Here is a 19,340-nt window from a genome sequence, read left to right on the forward strand (position 1 = left end):
TTCGTGTGAATTTCTGGTGGAACATACTTAAAAACCGACTCTAATAACTCTTTTTCTGCATCTTTATCTACGTCTTTAGGCTTCATTTTGATTGTGCTATGAACAGTATCGTTATATTTCTTTACGATTTTTTGAAGAATATCGATCCATTTAAAGTTTTTATTAATCTCAAAAATTACTTTCATTCTCTCATTTTGAGTTCTGTTATATCTCTCTACAATACTTGATTTCTCTTCGTTTTCAGTATGATAAATCTTAATGTTGTATTTTCTCAAAACATCGTTAAATTCTTTATTTTTAAACTCTAAACCCTTATCTGTATGAAGTAAGTTTGGAGGTTTGTGATTGATCCTTATGGCATCTTTTACTATATCTTCGAAAGCTTTTGAAATATCCTTGCCGTTTTTTCTTTTGATAGCTCTTGACCAAGCATATTTTGAGAAAGTATCAATAACATTTAACATATACTTAAATCCATCATTTTGATCTGAATAGTTTAGACATTATAACTAAATCTGCTGCCCATAAATCGTCAATTCCTAATGTTATAATTTTTCTCTTTTTAAACTTTTTTCGTACCGGTGCATGAATTTCTCTAGCTTCAATCTCGATTTCTTCCTTATTCTTAGATTCTTTCTTTACTTGTTTTTCATTTGGATTCTTTATAAATTTACTCTTATTTGTCTTACATTTTGAACATTTTGCTGCAATTCTATACAACCCGTTTTGAGTTTGAACGATTTTAGAATCTATATTTTTCGTTTTTTTCTTGCATTTGTGGCAGTGAATCAAATCATCTTCCATTTACATGTCAAAGTTTCCAAGTTTATTTAACTCATCTAATATATCAGATTTTGCTTCATTTTTATAGCCATACGGTACTGTATCGATCTTATTTTCTAGAACGATTCTCTTATCATCTTTAGCGTTCAGTGCCAGCTTGTTTATGGTAACTGTGTACAATTCATGTTTATAGCTTTTTATTACAGTCATCTCCCTAAATTCTTCTTTATCTTCGAACAAACATCTCTTCAAGTTTTCGATATTTATTGTTTTATTTACAACGCTTCTCTTAATTCCTTTACACCTAACTGGATTTTTGTCTAGATATTTGTACGAGTACATCTTTGATCTTAAACCACAAAATTCTTCTAATATCTCGCCGTTCAATTCGTCTTTGAATTTCCCTATTACCTTCTTATTTTTAGTAGTGAAACATTCATGATCTTTTGGATAATCACTTGTATCAAAGTCATCTATATTTTCTTTAATAATTTTAAAAGGATCTCGTTTCAATTCTAGAAAATAACTGTCTGTATCCATGTAACACAGATTCAAATCTGGATCAAACTTCTTTAATTTGTTGTAATAAAACTCGTACATTAGCAATTTTGAGAGGTCGAGAACTGAAAATCCTATGTAAATCGGTTTGTTAAATTTAACCTTTTGTTTGTACATGTGACTCGCTATACAGTTGTCGTCAAAGATGTTAAAGCATTTGAAATTTGTTTTCTTAGCTTGTTTCATTGAAAATTCTTCATTTCCAAGCTTAATATCACATCTGTTTCTCACATTTTCCATAGATTTTCCAAAAACTGAGTTGTTCATCAGCTTATAAAAGTCCTTTTCAAAGTCGCTTGTAGCTTTGGTTCTCATACTAGTGTTAAAATCAATGTAATCTTTCATAAAAGGCTTCTGATCGAATGCAATAACTCTATTCACATGTTTCAAAATCATACCTTGTTCCAAATAGAACTTCAAATTTCTCGAATGAACAACGTATTCAGTTTTATCCAGTAGAGTTGTGCAAAGTTTGTTTTTAAAATGTTCTGGAGCAAGAGGTAAATCCTTGTGATGTTCGTGTAAATTTGTTGGATATCCAAGATCGACTTCGAGAATATAGCCATAATCTTCGTCGCCAGTGAGTTCTAAAATTGTTTCTTGCCACTCTTCTTTTGTATACGTTTTAGGATCCATCCACTTGATATCACTAAACGGCAGTTTTTGCATAAGACCATACCCATAAAGGTTGTTTGCATCGAGATAGAGTAAATAGTTTTCGGGCTTTGTCTTATCAAAATATTTTAAATATTTGTTATTTGCTTTCACATATCGTTTAATACACTGAGAAATGCCTCCGCGAATACCTTTTTCGATCATCAAATACATATCGTAATCGTGTATCAGTTGAAGCTCGATTTTAGTTAATTTTAACATAGCATCCCAAGCAAGACTAGGAGCAGTCAGATAGTGTGCTGGATCAAGCTTATAGCAATTCAAACAAATATTCCTAAAATTTTCAAAGATATCAGCGAGCAATAAAACATCTTGAATGTTGTACAAATCAGAATAATTTCCCAGATTTTTCTCTTTTAATTTGTTCCAAACATTTAAGTAGTGTTGATAATCTTTCTCAGATATGCTCTCATCTGTCAAGAGTGAATAGAAATCTTGAATTTTCAGCTCTTCTTTGTAATCAAGTTTTTCAATACTATCGATAAATTCATAGGGAAATATTCCTTTTCCTGACAATATTTTAAAAATCTCTTCTTTGTCATTTGGCTGTCTTTCTATAATTTCATTCAATATTCTTCCATCCTGTATAAAATGATTTGTATGTTTGAAGTCTTCTCTCTTTAGATTTTTAGCTAACTTTTCTATAGACGAGGCCATGAATCTGAACGTGTCTACAAACGAAAACTTGATGAACTTTCTAGGTTTGTCACCATCAAATTCATACCCGTATCCAGAATTTACAGAGTAATTTATATATCGTTCATCGGTGTTTGCAATCAAATCAACATTACCGTATTGTTTTGCCAATTCTTTTATGTACAAATGCGTATCGTAATTAGACATATTGTGACAGAAAACGGGAATATTCTGAGGAAATTTCAAATTCAGATTACAAATTCTATGAGCTGCACCTCGAAATTTTCCAGTCAAATGACAGTGATCTCTGCATTTTTTGAATGCATCATAAGCAGAACTCCAATTATCTGGTAAAAACCCTAAAGTTTTTTCAGTGTCTTGATACGATATTTCTTCACAAATGTGGCAAAGATTTGAATTTTGATACGAAATTTCTTCTTCGTCAGTCAATTTCATGGGCTTCATGTTCTTTGAATTATATTTTTTAGCTATGTACTTCGATAATTTATTGAGTTCTTCAAACAATTTTGCAGGAACGTTCGGCAACTCTTCTTTCATTTTTTGCTCGATAACATATCGGCTTGTACATACGATTGGTCACATTAGACACTAAATATAGAGTAAAACCATAAGGAATATGCTTCTGAATCTTGGTTGTAGTCGATTTTTGCGGATTGTTTTTGCATGTGGGAATCTTCTCTAATATGCTTTCAAAATCCATATAAATAACGTACGGATGGCTAAATTTCTTTTGGTAATTGGTAAATTTAGTTGTTTGACCCGGAAACGGCATAATTGGCTTGCAAACTTCATGTTGCTTACAAATTTCTAAATGATCTGATAAAGCACTATATTTGTAGAAATGGCTTAAACATCTTCGACACAAGAACGTCTTGTGAGCATTTTTTGATATCTGTGAACTCGCTAATCTACTTAAATCTGTTATCAAAACATAATGGGATTTATCATCTTGTTTAACATACAATAAATCAACTTCTAACTTGGCGTCATAAACTTCTGAAATTTGCAACGGTACTATGTGTAGTTTTTCATCAAAAGTATAGACATTTACAGACATTTTCGGATACTTGTACTTTGCTTTGCTGCTTCGTTTTTCAAATAATTGTATATCTTTTAAAGACATAGGATAGTCGAATCCAGAAAATATCTCATCGTTCACGAATTTTTCGTATTGTTTTGCTCTGTCAACATGAGTCTCGGGTTTTTCAATAGCACATCTTATTGAGTAAATAAAGCAAAAATCATCTCTATTTTTTATATTTATACAAGCTTTTTTATCTTTGATATTCTTTGGTAAATCGATATATGATCCTGCATTCATCATTTCGTGTTTGTTAAGGCTCAAAAACTAGTTGTTTACAACTTTTAAATGTCCATCCGGAACCTTTATTTGGATTATTCGTTTGTTCTCGATGTGTTAATTTATTAAATTGCTTAGTAATAAAGTCGTTTACGTCAAAGATTTCGTCTGCTTTGATAGTAAAATACATTAGACATGTTTGCGGTTCACCATTCACTAAAGTTCGTTCGTATTCACATTCCAAAGAGAGATAGCCCTTCATATTTTTAACATTTTCTTGAAATTTCTCGATTAAACTTTTAATTTCTGACCGCATAATTGAAAGATATTTGTAAATTGACATGGAATTGTCGTTCAAGTTTGTTAAAATGTATTGCTTGAAAAGACCGTGTATTGAGGATAAAACTTCTACATCAATGATATTTTCGGATTTTACTTTAAGAGTTTTATCAATTTCTTCGATCATTTCAGACTTAGTTTTATCGTTTGTTTCTAAGGACAATTTTTCAGCGATTGATTGAATTTTTTCATCATTAAATAGATTGAGATCTTTTTTATCTTCCTTAAAGCTTTTCTTTAATTCACGCAATTTTTCTATATTATATATCTTTTTGGTGATCGGCAATTTGATTTTCTTTAGCCCAAGTCCTCAAATAATTTAGTTCTTTATTATAAATTTCTTTGTTCTTCAAATGATTTTTCGAATTGTAATGACGAGTATAGTGATGTTCAAAAATGTCTTTTTTGCAGTATGGGCACTCTATCTTTTTCCGCTCCATATTTAAAAAGCAAAAATTTGTAAACTAAAATTTTGAGAAGTGGTGATGATTTTTGACACAAATCAGCACAATTTCTGGTCAAATGTTTTCAGATTGTTCTATTTAAAGAGCAAAAATTTGTAAAATTAAATTTTGAGAAGTAGTGATTTTTGACACAAATCAGCACAATTTCTGGTCAAATGTTTTCAGATTGTTCTATTTGTTATAGAAAAATCTTTTAACTAAATTTAGTTAAAAGATTTTTCTATAATAAATGGCAGCGCTGTTACAAGAGTTGAATAAGGTTGGTGAACTAAGATTCAAAGAATATAAGAAATTAGTGGAATTGGAAGAAAAAAAGAGATATAGAATCTTGAATTTGGAGAAAATGAAAGATAAATTCGGGTTTACAATAATTGCCGAGTTGGAAGATTGTAAAGTACACTTGCCGAACAGATTTTTGACTGTTTTGGATGAGAAAAAGATTAAAGAATTAAACAAAAATGAAAAATTACACTTGGTTGTTACTGGAAAGAAGACTATTAAAGATAAAGACTGTGTTACAATTAACTTTGTAGAATAAAGATTTTTTATTAAGATTTTTTGATTTTTTCATTAAAACAGCTTATAAATGTAGAAGCAAACATTGAACAGTAAAACAGCTAAAGATTCGGTTATTTAACATTCGTGCTTTCCTGTTAGATTTTATTAGATTTGTTTATGGTTCAATGGACAGTATTTTACATTGATTTTCTGTCTGTCCCAAAAGTGGTCTAGAACCGGCATATTCATATCTACTTATATATATATATATATATATATATATATATATATAGTATATATATATATATATATAATATATATAAGTTATATATGTAATTGTGTTTTGTTTTGAATATGTCCTTTAATATGACATGTAACAAGAGAGGGGGTGCGATTTGAAAATTAAAAGTTACCCCCCTTTAGAAAAAGGGAGGTGCAATTTTTATACCCTCCAAAAATTTATTTTAATATGTTTAGTGAAAATATTACATCGATATCTCAATCCGTTCGGAATATGTATCAAAAGACTTCATACAATTCTTTAATATTTCGACGAATGTCGTTCTCAAAAAGAATACAAATAATTTATATATAACATACAGTATATATATATATGTTTGTATATATATATATGTGTTTGTATATATATATATATACAAACCATAACAAAAGCAGTAAATCGTTAAACAAACCTTTCGTCTTTCTCAGTAACATTTATAAAAATATTAATCAAATATATCATTTTATTAAACAAAGCAAAAAATTACAATTGGAAGTGGAATTTGTTTATTATTGTAACGAAAATTAAATCTGGGTTTAAAATATCGACTCCTTGTAGTAAACGCCAAAAAAGTTGTAGCAGATCGTGGTTTCGATCCACGGACCTCTGGGTTATGGGCCCAGCACGCTTCCGCTGCGCCAATCTGCTCTGATGTATCTTGTAGTCTCATCTCATTGTAACACATTTTCCTAGATGTGAGCTTCCTGAATAATAAGAATGATCATAATAAGTCTAATAGCTATGTTTACACTTGTGAGATTTTCGATTCAACTTTCTTTTCAATTTTTGTTTCGTCTTGCGTCAAGCGCATGCTTTTCCAAGCATTCTTTTGACGCATGCTTCATTGCTGTTTACATTTTAGCGTTATTTGTATGCTTGACGCAGTGTCTTTAATAATTATTTAGTGTTAAAATGGACAGTGACGCTGTGTTAGCTGGTATTAGTGTAGCGTGTTTATTATTGTCAAAAGTGCGTAAACGTAAAAGGAAAGTTAGGTCTATGTGGATGTGTGATTATTTTAAAAGGAGGAATAATGGTATTTTGAACGATTTGGAACTGAATGAAAGTTTTCTATTCAAAACTTTTACCAGAATGAGTAGAGAAAACTTTTATAACCTTTTAGAATTAGTCAGAGCAAAAATAGAGAAGAAAAATACTACCTTCAGAGAAGCTGTTCCTCCTGAGATCAGACTAGCGATATGTCTAAGATATTTAGCAACAGGTGACTCATTTGCATCTTTAATGTACCTGTTCAAAGTATCTAAGCCATTGATTTCGTCGATGATGCTAGGGGTCTTAAAGGCAATAATTGAAGCACTCCAAGATTTTGTCAAGTAATAATGTTTTATTTACATACATTATTACCCTACTATAACACTTATTTCTCAGTATTATCAAGGTTAAAACACAAAAACTGCTGTACTTCCCCAAGCACATTACTTGGATGCTGGGATTTCTCTGTGGAAATTTGTAGTTGGGAACTAATGGTAGGTTCGTAGTGGGTACCATAAGAAGAATCTGAAGAGGGGCCGAGGAGCTACTGTGTTATTTTGTAAAGAATTATTCATTTCCTGCATTTCAAAATCGAAAATCAAATTTTGTATTCTATTTCTGGCAATTGCCTGGTTACGCGGAGTCAACTTCCTTAGCTGGGTTGCTATCATCTCCCCAAATATAGAACAGTCATCCTTTTCAGATGATTTAGCTGCTACTTCAAAAAATCCGAAGGCAGCCTCTTCTTTTTTCCCATCATCATCTATTTTTCTTTTAATTCCTCTGCAGGTCTGTGGTGTTGGGAGAAATTTTTGCTGTCGACAAGAAGACGATGCTGTATCTTGATTTTCAGGTGCTTCTTTTTCTGGTGGTTGGTCTTCATCCTGAAAGAAAAAAACATACATAGTTTTTGTTTACACCTGTATGAAGCGTTCGAAAATTTAACTTAGACCTTCTTTTACAGCTCCCTGCGAACGAGGACGAATGGAAATTAGTTTCCCATGATTTTAATGAGGTTTGGAATTATCCACATTGCATTGGGGCCTTGGACGGCAAACATGTCCAAATACAACGTCCGGAAAATACTGTTGCTGAGTATTACAATTCAACAATAATTGTCTTCCCCAATTTCAACTTCTTCGGTGATCGTATCCTCTAAGGAGTCCTTCGTCGTTCTTGGAGTGATTGAGTCTCCGAGAAATAACAAGTGTTTGTAGGCAAACCAGGAACTTTGATATACGTCATCAGCACTGGCGCCACTTTTTCTTTGCGACATTTTCTGTTGTTCTTTTGAAAAAATATGAACAAAGGTTTTTAATTTTGGATTTAACACCTTTTTCACTCACTCATTTTGTACTTCTCACCTAGTGCTGCATGGTAAGCGTCATTACGTTTGTTTTTATTGGTATAACACTTGTCCTTTATGTCCCACAATACACTATAGTGTCTGTAGTTCTTCTATAAAATCAACAGTTTGTTTATCTGAAGACATCCTGTAATATATAAACAAAACTAACAAATAACAACTGTAATAATAAATATATGCAGCACGGTTTGACGCACGAATATCCAAAATTAATGGAAACTACTTTGCTTTGCAGCATGCGATTCAGAAAGAAGACTGTTTTCCCGGAAAACAAGCACTCTTCTACGCATGCGTCACGTGCGCTAGCGCATGCGCTGTGCAGCATGCCTCAAACGCACGCAAAATCGCACAAGTGTAAACATAGCTATTGGGAGTTTAGAGTCCAATAGTATACCCGCGACGTATACTTAGAGGACCTTTACGCCTTCTCCCTCCCACTGTTAAAAGCTTTGATAAATGATAATAAAATATCCTGACTAGGATATAATTCGAGTGCGACTTTAAATGTGCATATGACCTCTTTTAATTATTATCTCAACCCCCCTATATATTGATTGTGGCCTTATTAGATTTGCATTACTTACTTTCACTCAACTCGTAATACTTACTATGCGTTCGTTCGTCGAAGCGCAGGTGTATACTCACTCGTACAGCGGGGGCGTATTGCAGATTGCAGCGGCCGACTCGCTCGTTGAATCGATACTGTCTTGGAATATGTTCCATCTTATTCAACATTTTTACTTGATCTCTCTTTTTGTTTTAAACGTCTTTATCATATAAATCTGAAAAAATAAATGTATGTATTAATTTAAATATGGAACTATTCACCGTCTACTTGATTCAGTTAGAACCCGAATTGAAGGTATTTCCAAAAACAACTCATTTAAGAATAGAGAAAGAAAATATGTTCCTTAGGTTACGATATCAATCGCAAGGTAGTAATAGATAGGGACATAGCTTCGTACACTATTATATCAGTACATAGTGATGAGAGAAAGAAACCACTGTTTCTGGTTTTAATCCAAATCCTTTTACCCATTTTTGAAATTTTGGTCCACACTATCCATATGGTTTCCGTTTAATACCTAATATTTTTTTCAAACTAGAATGATTATGAAATATTAGTTATGTGTTTGTGCCCCATACCCTCTACAATAAATCATCTTGTTCTATCGAAATAATATTTTAGCTAATGTCAACAATTTATCTTTCTTTTGAAATATAAGCAACAAAAATAAAAGTTAATCAGTTTTTAACGCCTTACATGATAAAGGTTTTTGATTACTTTTTTTGTTTTATGATTAATTCTGTAAATCTGCTGTACATTTTACTGAGTTTCAGAACCAGTGATGACTACTGTATGTACCATTTTCTATACATTATTTATAGAATATTTATTTCTTTGCTTTCAAGACAACATTTTTTGTTGGTAGCCCTGCGGACAGGTGATAAGAATAATCAATAACTGTTTTGATTTAAAGTCCTTTTTTTTATCATAATTTCATTGAGTGTTTTTGTTGACATTTTTGAATTTCCACAATATATTAAATACTAATATTTATTTTATGTTTGAATGAATTTTTTCGTTTTCATAATGGTACATATATTTTAAAAAACTAAAAGAGATATCTTGATAATTTTTTAATAATGGTTCCTTTCACTGTGGTAATTCACTGTTATAATTAATTCAAACTTAGGGTTGTACGAAAATCCATGTTTTATCTTTATAATTCATCATTTAAACACTAAAACGTATGCTTTCCAAAAGAATTAAAATGGAACATTGACTCAACGACTACAAATAAGGCTTTAAAAGTGAGGCTACACATTGTTCTTATTCTTTAAAACAAATTCGTTCCATGGAAGCCAGACCTTAAATGATTGATAAAAATTCAAAATAAAACATAAAGGTGATAAAGGCTTGATGGTGCAGTGAGAGATACAATATGACGTCATCGACTGAGCATTAATGGTAAGCAGGTGGTTAGCCAAGCATACTTTAGACAATCTCTCTTACACTACACACCCGTTTTAAACACGTTTTGGAAAATTTCCTGAAGCAGGAAATTTCGAACAATGTTACTGCTCATCCCCGTCTTAGTGGTTATGGCTTTGATTGTATTAGTTACACAGTATTAGTTTATTGTCAAAGGTTATTCCTACATTAGATTCAATGCTAATACTAGTGAGAATCACTGTATCGGCCAACCGTCCAGACATGCCACCCTAACTGCGCATTCCTCTGATTATTCTTTACAAACCAAAAGATTTATTCATAGCAATTTACAGCTGCATTATAATCTTTATAGACATGTAATAATGTTTTATTCCATATTATAACTAGCTGACCCGGCCACGCGTTGCTGTGGCTCAGTAACTATAGATTAAATTAATATTTTACTCATTATCTAAATACAATTAAATTATTATTCACTAATAAAGCTGAGAATAATTTAAATCTAAATCTATAAATGAGGTAGATAACATTGATTTTGAACAATTGTTTTGATTTAAAGTTTTTTTCTTAAATTATTAAAATTGACAATTATCTCAATACTAATTTGTGCACAATATTCTTGGTTAATCTGTCTTTTGCTAATACAAACAAATTTGATGACTTTCCCACACGTGAACAGGCCACATACAGTTGTCCATGACAAAAACACGTATTTTCTAAATCTAAACCGCAAGTCAATATTGTTTGACCTTGCGATTTGTTTATGGTCATCGCAAATGCTAAACGAATGGGAAATTGAAGCCTTTTGAATGGTATTGAACATTCTGACGCTTTAATGGAATTCGCGGCAACAGGACGATTTCGCCTTTAAACTTTCCAGTCAAAATTGTTGCTTCAAGAATATTTCCAGTGATCCTCTTGATAACTAAACGTGTACCTTTGCATAATTTAGGCGGGTTTTAAGTTACGGAGAAGAATAATTGGTGAACCAATTTTTAATTGCAGATTGTGTGGTGGCATTCCTGGTAAATCCAGAGAATTTAAAAATTCGGTGGGAAAGTTTACGGCTTCGTTTTCGTCAACAACTGTATCGATTGATTTAAAAGGCATCAAATCACTGGGTAATAATTGTTGTATCTGGAAGTTAATTTTGTCGACATCAACGTTTCTTGCTGCTAAAATAGCACGATTACAGAGCCAATCATGATCTAAATAATTATTTAATATATCCGGGAAGACACTCTCAATTAGTTCACTTTTCGTCTCAACAACAGTGCAGAAATTATCTGGTAGTTTGATATACTGAGTATCTTGATACAGTTCAACTTCACCGTTTCCAATATCCAGCAATTGCTTAGAAAATACTTGTGCCAATGGATCATTTTGCATTTGTACTCGCATATTCACGGTCAATCGAAGAGTCTCGACGTTTTCGCCATAAAAACGATTGTTTTAGACATTCGTTAATTTCGTCGGCAAAAGTAGAATGAGGAATAACTGGTAATGTCTGTCGGAAGTCACCAGACAATAGTAAAACACAGTACCACCGAAAAGTTTATCGTTTCCTTTCAAATCTTTCATACTTCTATCCAATGCTTCAAGTGAATGCTTATGGGCCATTGTACACTCATCCCAAATTATAATTGCACACTTTTGCAACACTGAAGCCATTCCACTTTTTTTTTTAATGTTACACACTGCATTTGGTTTGTTGTGAATGTCTAATGGCAACTTCAATGCTGAATGTGCTGTTCGTCCACCATCTAGTAATGTGGCAGCAATGCCTGACGATGCAATTGCCAATGCAATTTTTTGTTGCGACCGTATCTTTGCAAGGATTAATGATATTAAAAATGTCTTCCCGGTTCCACCTGGTGCATCTAAGAAAAAAAATCCACCTTGTTTAGCATCAACAGTTCTTATCATTCGATTATAAATATTTTCTTGTTCAGTTGTCAATTATGGCTCATTATTCGCAATAATTGAAGCTAAATCAATTTCATTGTAATGTGTTTCTCGTTGCAAATCAGTGTTAAGTAAGTCAGTGGCCGGACGATTAGGTGCTGGCATACCATAATGACTAAGTGGTAAATTTGCAATTAAAATACATAAATCTTCAATCAACACTAATGCTTCATTATACATCTCTGGTCTGAAATCTAGATTTGGACATTGATTTGTTTGTTTGGCTCGATACAGGATGTCTTCAGTCATATAATTTTTATATTTCTCCCATAAAGTCAATGAATGTGTTGGATAACATGTCGTCAAGATTATTGCAAATAGTTGACGCATACTATTGGGTGTGGATGTTAACGCTGCATCAGCAAGTGTCAAGTCCCAATGATTGTCTGCCTCCAATAATTTCAATTCACAACATGCATCTTGATATGTATTGAACACGCGACCATTAACTGTGCGCAAAAATTCAAAAGATGTTGGTCCAGGAACATTTACCAACAACAAACGCAAAAAGAAACATTCACGTTGTTTGGGATGTACAGTGTAAAGCCGTCTCAATGTCTTGGCTTTAAATAAACCTGGTATTGATGGATGTGGTGTTCCTTTTTTACGTGGTTCCCATTTTTTGCTTACATTATTCCACGTAAAATAGCATGGAACTTCGGTATACAATAATGTGTTTGCGAATTGGCCAAACACATCAGATTTTTTGACACAAAGTAAAAAATTCAGTTAAAGTCGTCTTTGGTGGCTGAAGTGCTTTTTTTTGGACAATATTTTTTTTTCCAGAAAAATATACTCGCTGACCATTTTCGAGATGTACTGCAAGATGCTGAACAGGAGGATCTCTTTCGTGTATGGGAAAACTAAAAATATGCCAGATAGCCTCGTTACTACTAATATATCTCCCCATTTGGTATCGTGTTATTTCGTCATTTCGGTTAATATTTTGTACTTCGAATACGGCCAGATCACTTCCTTTATTAACGTATTTGCAAATGTACTTAATGGATTTCACGGAACTACAAAACTCGACATTAATATGAGCCTTATACGTTTTGGAAAGCAGTGGTGAGTATGGAACTACCCACCGATTATCAATTTCAACTTGATTTGTAGAATTTGACATTTGCATATTAAATGTACGGCCACCATGGTTAGTGTCTCTACGGCGATACAATGGATAACCATCGATATCCGTAATAGTATCATTCGTAAATGGTTTTGGGAAACGTTTCTTACATTTTCCATTCTCCATGCATGGCGACGTCATGTTAAAAGTACCACATGGTCCATGGATCATCTGACTGGTAACAACCTCAAACAACTCTGGGTCAGTTGATGAATCCGGAATTTCAGCAGAAATTATTTGATCTATTTCTTCTGGACGAATTTTATTTTCAAGCCAAATCAAAATGTGAGCATGAGGTAAACCTCTCTTTTGCCACTCAATAGAATACAGCCAGCAACACGTATTACCAAAAATAGAATATTTAACGATTAAATCAATCATAGATTTCAATTTTTGTTTAAATACACGTGCAACGATATCATGGCGATGTATTGATTGTTGACCTGATAATAACAAAGTTTTTATTTCTTCCCAATTTGGGTTACACGTAAATGTAATGAACAAATCAGGTCGACCATAATGACGTACGTAAGTCATAGCATCTTGCATGTATTCTTGCATATTCCGTGGGACTGCCTATGTAGCTTGAAGGTAAAATAAATACAGTTCCAATATCATGAATCCGGAATTTCAGCAGAAATTATTTGATCTATTTCTTCTGGACGAATTTTATTTTCAAGCCAAATCAAAATGTGAGCATGAGGTAAACCTCTCTTTTGCCACTCAATAGAATACAGCCAGCAACACGTATTACCAAAAATAGAATATTTAACGATTAAATCAATCATAGATTTCAATTTTTGTTTAAATACACGTGCAACGATATCATGGCGATGTATTGATTGTTGACCTGATAATAACAAAGTTTTTATTTCTTCCCAATTTGGGTTACACGTAAATGTAATGAACAAATCAGGTCGACCATAATGACGTACGTAAGTCATAGCATCTTGCATGTATTCTTGCATATTCCGTGGACTGCCTATGTAGCTTGAAGGTAAAATAAATACAGTTCCAATATCATGAATCCGGAATTTCAGCAGAAATTATTTGATCTATTTCTTCTGGACGAATTTTATTTTCAAGCCAAATCAAAATGTGAGCATGAGGTAAACCTCTCTTTTGCCACTCAATAGAATACAGCCAGCAACACGTATTACCAAAAATAGAATATTTAACGATTAAATCAATCATAGATTTCAATTTTTGTTTAAATACACGTGCAACGATATCATGGCGATGTATTGATTGTTGACCTGATAATAACAAAGTTTTTATTTCTTCCCAATTTGGGTTACACGTAAATGTAATGAACAAATCAGGTCGACCATAATGACGTACGTAAGTCATAGCATCTTGCATGTATTCTTGCATATTCCGTGGACTGCCTATGTAGCTTGAAGGTAAAATAAATACAGTTCCAATATCATTGATGCTTAAGTTTTCGTCGACGTTTCCGATAATAGCATCTCGTAAATGGATGTATTCCTCTGATCGTAATTTAGCTTGATTGAATCTAATGAATCGTAAACGTTCACTTTCGATCTTAGCGTACATATCTACAACGTATTGATGGTACAGCTGACGATATCGTAAGATATAATTGTCTTGATTAAATCTAATCATCAATCGGTGCGCATAGTAGTTCATTGAACTAACTTTTTTATTTGTTTCATTACCAGTGACTGGATCACGCTGTTTGATGTTGATGTGATATTCATCTTGCCCTTGCCAGAATATCAAAGGATACTGAAGTGCGTCATATGAACGATGTATATCCGAAATTACACTAACAATTCTATCTCGACGTGTAATTCTAATGTCTCTGTTGTTAGATGGATCACCAACCATAATAATAGCAACTTCATCTACAGTTGGCGCGTTGAACCTGCCAGCATGTTCCCCGGATGGTACTTTATCGGCTTTGATGACAATTTGACAATTGTCACTTATTAATTGTGGTGATACCCTTTTAAATAGCTGAATAAGATGATTATAATTTTCGAAAAAAACTTCCAACGATTCCACAATTGCTCTTTCTTGTGCTTCTTCTATGAAATTATGCAGGCACCTAGTTGTCACACGATCCTCACAACTGCCCATAAAATAAATTTGAAGAAACTTTGAATCCTCATCAGGCATCGGCATTAGTGACCCAATCTTATGATACACTTGGCCTTGGATTTTGAATGTCGTTTCAAAATTACGTCCATCAGATGTTAAATCGCAAATCTTAGTTGCAACCAAAAGATGTCATTTGAAAGCAAGAATTAAATTTACGTGTCTTACATAAAAATAATTTCGAATCGTCTGATTCGCCAGCAAGAAGTGATTTCAAAGGTTCTGGTGGAGTAGGAAGAAGTGGCAGTACAATTTTTCCTGATGCACAACACATTCCAGTTGTTTCATTTCGAAATTTTAACGCGTGGCAATATTGACATATTTTATCCATCGCACCAATTGTAATTTTAGAATGTGCCGAGTAATTAATGTCTGGTTCATACTCAAACGCAAGGCGAAAGAATGATGCACGTGTTAATACACGACTGGTTTGTTGCCTCGTTCTTTCGAGTTCTCTAAATCTGGCTATATTCTGTTGTCGCGCAGTTCTTGCCCTTAATACATTTTGTCGCAGACGTTTATTACGCTGTTCTTGAGATTCTTGACTACGAATTTTTGCTGTTCTAATTCGTTGAGCTGCATTTCTTGCTGCAGTTTCTTCTTCTGATTCTCGAGCTCGCCGAGCGCGCTGGAGTCGTACCTTTCTGCTACACGGATTGTTGAGGTTAGATTTCTTCCGCGGCATTATTCTGAAACCGAAAATATTTATAATTGAAATAAATTAATAAATTAGATCGAAATTAATGAATGTATTAATTAACAATTATCAGATTAAAAATCAAAATAAGTATCTTTCCGGGAGATAGTATTTACTCGTTTAAAAAGGAACTGAACTGCAGTGACACTCGACGCCAGTATTTATATCTGGGCCTTGAATTTCCCGAACGTTCTAGTGCGCATGCTTCGAGAAGAATCGATTGATCGATTGTTCGAAATAGTGACTCTCGAAGGTTCGAGAGAGAGCTTTATTTAGATTCAGAGCAGATCTCGAGAGCGAATGAGATACTAAAGCTTTGGACATTCTAATCAGAGATGGCGACACGATAGAATTTGATCGCCAGATTTTGAGACTTTGATTCGAATTTGGCGCCAAGACTTTAATAATTCTCTAATAAAAGTAGTACAAAAATTTATCTGTTAACAATGATAATAATATTGTAACATAATACACAGAATAATTATAAAAATATCAGTCACAAACAATTAAAATAAGTACGATTATGTCGTGAATATAAATAAATATTACGTGGAATAAAGTTGTAGAATTTATATTCTAAAAAACAGAACACAGCGCTATCTATTGGGTGTATTTGCAACTTAGATGTCAAACAATATTGAAGAATTTGATCAATAAATGAATTAAACCGCCATCTATGAGCACTTCATAAAACTAAATAGTAAATAAACACTTGCTTAATAAACATTTAATTAATACATTTTATTCGTTTATATTCACGACATAAGCGAATAATTCAGATAATAACTATCCTATCTTCTAAGTTAGACTAAATTACGGATACATGTGAAATTTGATTGAAATTGGTTCAGTCGTTTTGGAGTTTATTGGCAACATACATCGTGACTCAAGATTTGTATATATATAAGATATGTGTTCTGTATAAAAAGATACAATTAAGTTTCTAAATTTGTATAATTTCCTAGAGTATTATTTCCTAGCCCAATCTGACCGTTTTTTAACAATCGCATGTTTCCAAAATGGATCGTTGTAACCCAGTTTTGGATGCATAAACATTCTCCCTTATGGTAGAGAAATCCCAGATATTGAGGATAGCCTTTCCCGACCGTGAAATTTGAAGTACGAGTACGATGCATTTCCAGTACTTCTACAATAACTATGAATTTGTTTTAATTTTCAAATGGAAATGTCAAGTCAAATTGATTTTAATTTCGAAAAGTTCTGTATTAGTCATACATAGCTGTCTTTTGAGATTTTGAGTTAGAGTAAACTGAGACTGATTTTCGAAACAGATTTTAATTGGGTAACTTATTTCGCTTGAATAATAAACTCCCCCAATCACACCCGCTGTCATCTTTAGAGCCCTCACCTCCAGTGCTTAATTTCTAAAATTTTAGGTGTGGGAACTCTTAAAGCGGAAAGCTCAGACCGGTGGGTATGGAATACACCCCAGGAAGGAGGGGGGCCCTCACCCAGGAAAACTTTTGAAAATTATAACTGTAAACCTTTGTTTTTAGGCCACCCAGACATAATAAATACATTCATTTTTATAAAATACCAAGTGATATTTTAATGCTGTTTATTTTCTTTAAGGTGCTTGATTAGGATGTAAGAAAATAAAAACATGAATTTAAATTATTGAGTTTACTCTCTACTCTACTCTACTCCATTAATACCTTGTTCCCTACTTTAAATTTCCCAGAAATATTTGGTTTCATTTCATTGACCATTTTATTTGAATCAATGAAGCTCGCCAATATTAATTTTTTAATGAATGGTAAAATAAAAACAAATTGAGCCTTATTCACAGTTTTATTTATACACATTACAGTAGTAATAATAATACATATTAATATGTAAATGGATGTTTGTTAATATAACAGCTTTTTTATAAGTTTGCATATTTTACAAAAAAATTGCATACCTTATGGGTACAAAACAATATTAATACATTCAAAATAAACCAAACTTCTTGGAAAGGAAAAGGAAGCGTTTAATTACACACAAAATAAATGACACACAGAGTGGAGTAACACGGTTTCATTTTTTTAAATTTAGTGTAGTTTTAAAAAGTTAAGGTTGATTATTTTATTTGCTTATTAGTTATTATAACAAAATATGTACGGATTTGTAGTATAATATTGTAAGGCAATGCCAAGACTGTTGGTAAACTTAGTTTTAGTTGTTTGTTAATATTTTAAAGTGAAAACTACAAAAGAAACAAAACAACAATACACAAAACTAACTGTAAGTACAAAAAAAGAACTCAGAAACTTGAGTTCAGAACACAACTATAAGTTAGGCATAGGCTAGTTATTTTAATGAAAACTTAATGTTCTGAAATTCTAAAAGATATTTAAAAAACAGATTTAGGAAAAAAGTTCCCACAATGCAATGCTGTCTTCATGGTAAGTTTTCTGCCCTCGTTGTTTTGACTTGGTGTCAAGTGCAGAATGGTGTCCCTTCGCCAGCCAGGGTTTGACGTGTCGCTCGGGATTGTATCTAGCCACAGGAGGTCCTAGGAGCCTGATCCGCAATAAATCGCAAACAGTGCTAATGTAGAGTGAAGATCTAAGAGGAGACATAATTAGATTCATTGCAGAAAACCCACGTTCACATTCAGCACTAGACACTGCAATACTATTTATGATGGAAATCAGTTTCTTAAACGACGGCGGTTGCTCTAGAATAGTAGGTTTCTCTCCACTTAACATAGGCTTCAGTCCCTGCTTGAAGTGTCTGAAGTCTCTAATTATATCCTGAGAGCTGCTAATCTTAAATCTATCGCAGATTCGCTGGATCTCACATTCTCCGTAGGTGATGGATAAGTCTTTTGGCCAATACATGGGGTGGATCACTTTGATGTCATTCATGATTTTGGTGTAGTGTTCAGCCGCATTTGAAGATGATGATAGCAACCTTGAAGTCAAGTTGTTAGCGAGGCTCCGATAGAACTGTTTTTCTGGAATACTGGGTATCTTGGATCTTACACAAAGTTTAACATCTTGAAACATCAAATCGTCAATAGCAATTTTAGCTTCCACTGAACGTCTACCCATGTTTTCAACTCGGTTTTCAAACACTTTGATTAACAGTGTTACATCACTGTGGGCTTGGATAAGGTTGAGGCTTGATTTTTGAAGCTGTAAGGACAAATCCGATAAACTCTTCTAGAGCATCGAACATCAATGCCAGGTTGTGTACAAAAGTTGTAGAAGATAATGTACTACAAAGCCCTTTGTAAGTTGAACGTTGCTTCGAGTCCCTTTGTTTGTCTTCAGATGCTTCAATGAAATGATTGTACAAAGCTTTAAAATCTGTCCAAACTGCTTTCACCGCCATTAAGCTGGAGGCTACCCAACGAGTATCTAAAACACGGCCGATTTTCAACATTTGCTCCTCTAGTCCTTTAGCAACTTCTGCCAACTCCCTGCTGTTTTTTCGGTGAACAACTAAACATGTTTCTAATTTTATCCATGAATATCTTAAAATGATTGATTCCAGCTACTTCTTCTATGGAATCGTGCACGGCAAGCTCTAAACGATGGTTCAAACAAT

The 19,340-nt window shown here is 33.1% G+C and overlaps 1 protein-coding gene and 1 non-coding gene across 2 annotated transcripts; both read right to left on the reverse strand.

Moving 5' to 3' along the window:
• Positions 1-6,130: 6,130 nt before the first annotated feature.
• On the reverse strand, positions 6,131-6,202 carry Trnam-cau. Its single transcript has one exon. It is a non-coding gene; the product is annotated as a tRNA-Met (tRNA).
• An 8,995-nt stretch (positions 6,203-15,197) lies between these two features.
• Positions 15,198-15,773, reverse strand: LOC124373182. Its single transcript, XM_046831584.1, has one exon. It carries the CDS (start codon positions 15,768-15,770, stop codon positions 15,198-15,200), a length of 573 nt encoding a protein of 190 aa, XP_046687540.1. The 5' UTR covers positions 15,771-15,773.
• Positions 15,774-19,340: the final 3,567 nt, after the last annotated feature.

The sequence above is a fragment of the Homalodisca vitripennis genome, unplaced genomic scaffold (genome assembly GCF_021130785.1).
Source record: "Homalodisca vitripennis isolate AUS2020 unplaced genomic scaffold, UT_GWSS_2.1 ScUCBcl_5009;HRSCAF=11511, whole genome shotgun sequence".
In the NCBI taxonomy this organism is placed as follows: Eukaryota; Metazoa; Arthropoda; class Insecta; order Hemiptera; family Cicadellidae; genus Homalodisca; species Homalodisca vitripennis.